The following is a 9,133-nucleotide window of genomic DNA, read 5'->3' as shown; positions in this document are numbered from 1 at the left end:
TTGGTTCCTGTGTTCTGATGGCTCCTGGAGGGTCCCTCTTGGGCCAGGATTTTGAGCAAAAGTGGTGGTCTTACCTATGTTCTCAGATTTGTCAGCACTCCCGGGAGAACAGCTCTCTCCTGGTGGGATTTGGGTACCTAGAGCTATGGCACAGGGTCAGCTTCATGGTGCAGACAGAAACTGGAAGCCCAAGCCAACTCTTATAAAGTACATTTAATTGGGGCTGGCTTACAGGTTCTGAAGTTCAGTCTATTATCATTTAGCCAGGAATCATGGCACCATCTAGGCAGGAGCAATAGTGGAGAAGCTGAGAGTTCTAAATCTTCATTCAAAGAAAGGCAAGAGCAGATTGTCTTCTTTATGTGTTCTTTATAACAATATTTCCTTCATATTTTGAAATTATACTAAAATCAAATTATTTCCTCTTCCTTTTTTGTAATCAATCTCAAATAACCCTCACCTACTTTATCAAATACATGGACTCATTTGATATGAGTGTTGGTGATACTCAGTAATGATGATAGATTGGATATGCTTAATTTTTTAACTACTTCACATTTAGGAAGTTCTCAGAGATACTGTGGTGAATGTATATAAAGCGGGGTTCATATGTACTCTATTACTGTTAAACTATTCAATATGTGCCACATTCTCAAATGCCCAATTTATTCAAAATAGACATCACAGAGATAGATAATACTATATTTTTTTCATTAGCACTTAATTCAAAATCCTTGCCAAATATTTTATGCTAGAAGTGAGGACATAAAATTTAACAATAATGTGAATTTGTTGAAAGGCTTACATCTCCCATAGATTAGAAAGAAATACATTCATATAGATGAATAATTAACACAAGAGTAACACTGTGATGACCACCAAAACATTCAGATTCTGCTAAAATTGCTTTGTTTCCTTTTCTCGTGTAGTTCATATTCTAAAAAAGATGTGTCGGGGGAATGGGAGAAGACTTGAGAGGGGTGCAGCATTTGGGATGTAAGTAAATAAACAATTAATCAATAAAAACAGATGTGTTATTTCAATCAGTATATTTCCATAGGGATCATTTTAAAAAGCGAAGAGACTGAACGTTCCTCTGAAGTACCAGAGAGGAAAATTCCCCATGCATTTCACACTCTCCTGAGGGGTGTACCACCCAGGGTATCACTTTGTGCCTGTGAACAATGCCATCCTTTAGAACAGACTCTCAGCAGTACTGTAGACAATATAAATCCCCTGAGTCAATAGACATTATTATTTCAACATAAATCTGCCTGCTTTCCTGGTATCTGTTAAAGCAAGGTCTGAACGGTCTATGTTTATGTCTAGACAAGAGGTTTCCACGATGAAACACAACCAAGGATCAGGTTTCTATTTCTTTGCTTACGGAAATTGAAAATGTATTCCCAAATCAGGTAGATATTATTAAAATTAGAATATAAAATATGTAATATAGAATAGGTTTTAAGAAATATATATATTTTCCATCAATGTCTATTTTCTTGATGTCAAACTTAAGTACCTCTAGATTTCTTCTCACTGGATTTCCTGGCCTGGAAATCTACTACATCTTGCTTGCCATTCCTTTCTCAACCATCTATGCAATGGTGTTCCTGGGAAACTGCATGATACTTCATGTGATCCGAACAGAGTCAAGCCTGCACCAGCCCATGTTCTATTTCCTGGCCATGTTAGCCCTCACAGACCTGTGCATGGGGCTGTCCACTGTGCACACGGTGCTGGGCATCCTTTGGGGCTTCCTTCAAGAGATCAGCCTTGATGCCTGCATTGCACAGTCTTACTTCATTCACGGTTTGTCCATCATGGAGTCCTCTGTCCTTCTCGCCATGTCCTTTGACCGCTACATTGCCATTTGCAACCCTCTACGCTATTCCTCCATCCTAACCAATGACAGAATCCTGAAAATCGGAGTGGCCATCTTATGTAGGAGTTCTATGCTCATTCCTCCAGTTATTATCCGCCTGAAGTTCTTAAATTACTGCCGGCCTCATTTCCTCTCCCACTCTTTCTGCCTGCACCAAGACTTGATTCGAATGGCTTGTTCAGATATTCGCTTTAACAGTTTCTATGCTCTGTCTCTGGTGATTTGCACCCTGTTACTGGATGCAGTGCTCATTCTTGCCTCCTATGTGATGATCCTGCACACAGTTCTATCCATTGCATCCAGGGAGGAGAGAATCAAGTCTTTGCAAACATGTGTATCTCACATCTCTGCTGTTTTGGTTTTCTACATCCCCATCATTGGTCTGACCATGGTTCACCGCTTTGGGAAGCATCTCTCTCCTCTGGTTCAGGTCCTCATGGGAAACATTTATATCCTTTTCCCACCTTTTATGAACCCCATTATATACAGTATCAAGACTCAGCAGATCCGAGTGAGAATTCAGAGACTGTTTACTTTGAAAGGAACCTAAGTCCTCAAATCCACAGTGACTTTTAAAAGTAAAGAAGTGCACTCACAGAAGAAGACTGCAACGAACTGGAACTTAACAATTTAACTCATATTTTATCGACAGTTTACATAGCTTAAATTTTGCAAATACTTTCTTGTATTTTTTTACCACAGCCATCAATACACACACACACATGTATACACACACATCAGAATATACATTATTTTATGCTGACATGCTGACACTTATATTAGTTGATGAGTTTGACTTATGAGAAAATTCCTTCCCACTTTGTGGCCAGTGGATTTAGGGTGCATTTATTTCTTTGTAGTCAGATAAAGGTAAGTTTTTATGGATATATCCCTTCATGAAATTACTCAGTTATATTTTCCCATTCTTATTACTCAAGTCAGTATATTAAGTTTGCATGTATGATCTCTAATCCCAATGTTTGTTTAATGGCATTACAATGTGTTGACATGTGAAGAGTTTATGAATTTAATAATATTTATTTTATATTTATTTATGTGTACATGTGTGGGAGGATATTCTCCTATGAGTACAGGTGCTTCCTGATGCTAGAGTGACCTGATTTCCCTGAAGCTCGAGGTATAGGAAGCTGTGAATAGGTCAATGTGTGTGCTGAGGGCTGAGCCATCTCTTTCCTTTGAAAGATTGGTCATTTTAAATCAATTCCATCATAATGCAATAAACACCAATAAATATCTTGCTTGGTGTGTCTCATCCAAATACTTACCTAATGTTACCATATCAATAGTAATGAAGCTGGATATATAAGCCTCTGCTTAAATTGTAATAAATGATAGATTAGGACAGAGTAGACATTTGTGATATTATCATTACCAATATGTAATATTGACATCATAGTGACTATAAATAGAGGGATATTTAAGTGACTAGAAAAAGTTTACATTTGATTCATCTTTGTTTATTTCATTTTATTTTTGAGTGAATTTATATAAAGTGCCTTGTTTATTCTTCATTTAAATCATTTATTTGTACCTCTCCTAATACCTCCCTTAAAGTTTTTATGTAGCTAATATTCAAATATTTATATGTTTCAGGTATAATATATCCTCCAAGTTTTTAATGATGAAAGCATTTTATTTTGTATAATTTGATTTAAATGCCAAAGTGCCATATAATATCAGATTTTAGGAAATATTTTATGAGTTTTACATACATTGTATGTTTTATTATCAGGCAAATTGTGGTTCTTTCCTACTTTTTATTGACTTTGTTTAACAGAATTTTTAATTGGACAGATGACCAATGTAAAATATAGAGTAAAGAGAATAGAGAGATGACTCCAAAGTAGAAGGCAGTTGCTGCACTTGTAGTTGACTTTTGTTCCTTTCCTAGCACTGACATAATGTCTCCCATCCTTTAACTCCAGTTCCAGGATACCCAATGCTTTATTCTCATCTCTATGGGCACTGTACATACATGAGGTTCCCTTAAATGTGTGTAAGCAAACACTCATGTACATACACTGAAATTAAAATTAAATAAATAAAATATATGGTAAACATAAAAGAAAAGTCACATCATTCAGAGATAGTTAAAATATGGTATGTACTTAGTTTAATACATAATTGACAGTGTGTTTATTGATCCACAATCGCCAACAGTAATTCATCCTTGTTAGATAGATTTCATTCTCTGGTGAAGTTGAAAAGACTCTTATAGGGATGTAACCATTACCAAAATGAAAATAAACATATTTTCCTATTATTGCAAGCAACTTTTTCAATAATTTTGTTTCATCAGATTCCACATCCTCAAGCCTTTTAACACCTGGTATCTTATTTCTACCATGTAGATTTGTCATTGTGAAGCACCATATAAATTTAATTTAACTAGCTATCTTTACTTATAAGGACAATTTTCCATTGAACAATCCTTTTGAGATTCTTTTTAAATGTTGTGTTCATTGTTTTATACTTTTAAAGCTCCATTTTCTCTTAATATTCCACTGCACTATTAAAAAAAAAAAACATTCTTCTGGGTACTCAGCTTGGTTTTACTTATCACTATGATTTTCAATAAAGCCAAGATAAAAACTTGTACCATGTATCCGGAAGACATTTCTGTACTTGGTAGAATGTATTATTTGGTGCGTGCTTATTTCCTTCTGTGATTCTGCTGTGACAAGAACTCATCACTGTAGCCCCAGTAATAACAAAGCAAATTCCTGCTTTATTACTTTCTACCCAATCCCCTACACCCAAATATTTGGAAAGGTGTGATCGACCAGGCTTTTCTTTGGACTCTTTCCCTTCTGTTTGTTTTGCCCAACTCTGATGTGCTAGTGTCTGATTCATCTTATTTTATTTTCTATAGAGAAATTTTAATTGAGCAACATGGTTCTCTGTCAAGGGATCATATCCAAAGGTATGACCTAGCTGAAATGCAGACATGACACACACTTTTAGTCCTTTTGAGTACGGTAACTTCCTTTGATCCCTCTTGCTGGAACACAGATGCACCTTTAATATGCATCGTTAACCTCAAACAATGAAGTCTAGTTGAGGGGCCGACAAAGTGAAGAATGTGAGAAAGAACTGACAGAATGTGGCAAAGATAGGATATGCCCAACTCTCAGGAGAATAGAAATGGGCAGTGAGGGAGAGAGATCAATTGAATTCTATTCAGATCAGTTCAGTTCAGATCAGTTCAGTTCAGTTCAGTTCAGTTCTGAGCAGTTCAGTTTGTTATAGTTCAGTTTTGTGCAGATCAATTTGACTCAATTGAGGTCTGTTTGGTTTGAAGCAGGGTGTAAAGAAGGTCACTTCATGGAGCTTAGAGGCAGTTTCCACCCAGAACTATTCAGTCAGAGGTCAAGAGAAGTCAATTTGAATCAGTCAGCTTGGAGTGGAATTTGAACCAGGACAGCTGAGTTGAAACAGCCAACTGAACTTCAGAATATGCTAGAAAGAATGAGTTTATCCAGCAGTAATTCTTTAAGGCTGAAACATTCTAGGCCTACATATATTAGCAGAGAGAGGCAGAAGCTGAAGCCTTCAAGGCTAGGGCTTATAGAAGTGTAGATTGTATGGAGGCTAGAAACTTCCAGGCCTAGGTCTGGGGATAGTCAGACAGACTCTGGGCTCAGTCTAATCCATGGATTGGCACAGCTTGAGTTCAACTCTCATCTCATCACTTGACCTAAGAAAATAAAAGTGACATTTATATTGAAATGTTTTTTCTTAGAAGCCTGTTTGTTTTATACTGAGAGACAGAAAGGGGGGTAGATCTGAATGGAAGAGGAGATGAGGAGAATCTGGAAAAGGAGAAGGGGAACTATAATCAAGATTTTTATGTGAGGGAAAAATCTACTTTAAATAAATTTTAAAAGATATTTAAAAATTAGAAAATGATATATTCTTTATCTGTACTGAATTGGATCTTTCTCTATTAGAAAGGCATATAGTAGTAGGTATATTTGGGATGGGACATACAGGATCATCCTGCTCTGAGCACTAATATTTGCTATGATGATGTCAGTTATGCCCAATAAACTCATTATAATAAGTACAAAATATAGATTTTATTATATATATATATGTATATATAGTATATGTATATGTATATGTATATGTATATGTATATGTATATGTATATGTATACATATGTATATGTATAGTTTGTTTGTTTTATTTGCATTTCAAATGTCCCTCTTCCTGGTTTCCCCTATGCAAACCCCCTTTCCCACCCCCTTCCCCCTGCTTCTATGATGGTGCTTCCTCTCCCACCCTCTCACTTCAGCCTCACAACCCTACCATTCCCCTCCCCTTGGCCATTGGGCCTTGAAGGAACAAGGGCCTCTCCTCCCCTTGATGCCAGATAAGGCTATCCTTTTCTATATATGCAGCTGGAGCCATGGCTCCCTCCATGTGTACTCTTTGGTGGTTTAGTCTGGTAGCTCTGGGGTGTCTGGTTGTTTGATATTGTTGTTCTTCCTATAGAGTTGCAATCCCCTTTACCTTCTTAAGTCCTTCCCATAACTCCTCCATTGGGGTCCCTGTGCTCAATCAATAGGTGGCTGCAAACATCCATATCTGTATTGATCAGGCTCTGGCAGAGCCTCTCAGGAGACAGTTATATCAAGCTCCTGTCAGCAAGCACTTCTTGGCATCCACAATAGTGTCTGGGTTTGCAAATGGAATGGATTCCTAGGTGGGGCAATCGCTGGATGGCCTTTCCTTTAGTCTTTGCTCCACACTTTTTCCTGTATTTCCTTTAGGAGCAATTCTAGGTTAAAATTTTTTGAGATGTGTGGGTGGCCCCATCCCTCAACCTGGGGCCATGCCTAATCTCTGGATATGGTCTACACAGGTTCTCTCTCCCTTTTGTTGGATATTTCAGCTAATGTCATCCTCATGGGGTCCTGGGAGACCCTTGCTTTCCCAGTATCTGGGACTTTCTGGGACTTTCTGGTGGCTACCCTCAGTTCTCTATCTCCCATTGGTGCATGCCTCTGTTCTATTTCCTGAACCTCAGTACATCCCCCTCATCCCTTCCCACACCTAATCCTCACCCTTTTTCTCATCCCCCTCCTCTCTTCCTTCCAAGTTCCTCCAACCCTCTACATCCTGTGATAATTTTGTTCCCCCTTTTACATAATACTGAAGTATCTTCACTTTGGTCTTCCTTCTTTGTGAGATTCATATGGTCTGTGAGTTGTACTGTGGCTATTCCAAGCTTTTTGCCTAATATCAGTGCGTACATACCATATGTGTTCTTTTGTGTCTGGATTATCTTACTCAGGATAATATTTTGTAGTTCCATCCATTTGCCTTCAAATTTCATGAAATCATTAATTGCAATAATATTGAAATAATTCATTGAAATCATTAATTGTGATGAGTAGTACTCCATTGTTTAAATGTACCACATTTTCTATATCCATTCATCTGTTGAGGGACATCTGGGTTCTTTCCAGCTTCTGGCTATTATAAATAAGGCTACTGTGAACATAGTGAAGCATGTATCCTTGTTATATGTTGGAGTATCTTTGGGTATGGTATATGTCCAGAAGTTGTATAGCTTGGTCCACAGTAAACTGAATCCGCCCCCTGCAAGGCCTCCCCATTCCCTGGGGCCTTAAGTTTTTCAAGGGTTATGTGCCTCTTCTCCCATTGAGGGCAGACCAGGCAGTCCTCTGTGTTGGAGGCTAGTGTATGCTGCCTGGTTGGTGGCTCAGTATCTAAGAAATCTCAGGGGAAAAGGTTAGTTGAGACTTCTGGTCTTCCTATGTGGCTGCCCTCCTCCTCAGCTTCTTCGAGCCTTTCCCTTGTTCAACCACATGGGCTCCTGGCTTCAGACCAATGTTGGATATAAGTATCTGCACCTATCTCAGTCAGCTTCTTTTTTTTCTTTTTTTTTTATTTAGTTTTATCTGTAATTCATTTTTACACTCCATATTCCATTCCCTGCCCCTCCACTCCCACCCTCCAACTGCTCCATATCCCACTCCTCCTCCCCACCTCACCCTGTCTCAACATGAATGCCCCCACCCTCCACTCCATCTGACCTCTAAACTCCCTGGGGCTTTCAGTCTCTTGAGGGTTAGGTACATCATCTCTGAATGAACATAGACCTGAAAGTCCTCTTCTGTATGGGTGTTGGGGGCCTCATATCAGCTTGTGTATGCTGTCTGGTGGTCCAGTGTTTAAAAGATCTCAGGGGTCCAGATTAATTAAGACTGCTGGTCCTCCTATAGGATTGCCTTCTCAAGTTCTTTCAGTTTTCCCTAATTCAACAACAGGGGTCAGCTGCTTCTGTCCATTGGTTGGGTGCAAATATCTCTCTCTGACTCTTTCAGCAGCTTGTTGAGTCTTTTGGATGGCAGTTATGATAGATTTCTTTTTGTGAGCTCTCCATAACCTCAGTAATAGTGTCAATCCTTGGGACCTCCCCTTGACCTGGATTCCACTTTGGGCCTGTCACTGGACCTTCTTTTCCTCAGGCTCCTCTCCATTTCCATCCCTGTAATTCTATCAGATAGAAACAATTATGGGTCAGAGTTGTGACTATGGAATGGCAACCCCATCCCTTACTTGATGTCCTGTCTTCCTATGCTTGAGGTGGGCTCTATAAGTTCTGTCTCCCTACTGTTGGGCATTTCATCAATGGTCCCTCCCTATGAGTCCTGGCAGTCTCTCACCTCCAAGGTCTCTGGTGCACTCTGGGGAGTCCCATCAATCTTCTATTTCCTGAGGTTGCCTGTTTACATTCTTTCTGCTGGCCCCTCATCCAATACCAGATCAGGTTCTCCCCCTCCCCATCCACTTTCCCTCCCAAGTCCCTCTCCCTACAGACTTTTGATTGCTTTCTTCTCTCTCCCAAGTGGGACTGAGACATGCTTACTTGGGCATTTCAGCTTGTTGAGCCATTTAAATTCTGTGGAGTGTATCTTGTGTATTCTGGGTTTTTTGTTTGTTCTTGGTTAATATCCACTTATTAGCAAGTACATACCATTGATGTCCTTTTGAGTCTGAGTTACCTCACTCAGGATGATATTTTTTTTCTTTTTTCTTTTTTTTTTTATTATGTATTTTCCTCAATTACATTTCCAATGCTATCCCCAAAGTGCCCCATAACCTCCCCCCAACCACTCCCCTACCCACCCATTCCTACTTTTTGGCCCTGGTGTTCCCCTGTACTGGGGCATATAAAGTTTGCAAGTCCAATGG

At 39.1% G+C, this 9,133-nt stretch overlaps 1 protein-coding gene across 1 annotated transcript; it reads left to right on the top strand.

Moving 5' to 3' along the window:
• Positions 1–1,490: 1,490 nt before the first annotated feature.
• LOC110299458 (olfactory receptor 51V1-like) lies at positions 1,491–2,435 on the top strand. Its single transcript, XM_021169159.1, has one exon. It carries the CDS (start codon positions 1,491–1,493, stop codon positions 2,433–2,435), a length of 945 nt encoding a protein of 314 aa, XP_021024818.1.
• The last annotated feature ends 6,698 nt before the right edge of the window (positions 2,436–9,133 follow it).

This window comes from Mus caroli, chromosome 7 (genome assembly GCF_900094665.2).
Source record: "Mus caroli chromosome 7, CAROLI_EIJ_v1.1, whole genome shotgun sequence".
NCBI classification, from domain to species: Eukaryota; Metazoa; Chordata; class Mammalia; order Rodentia; family Muridae; genus Mus; species Mus caroli.
This window is presented reverse-complemented; position numbering and strand designations above follow the sequence as displayed.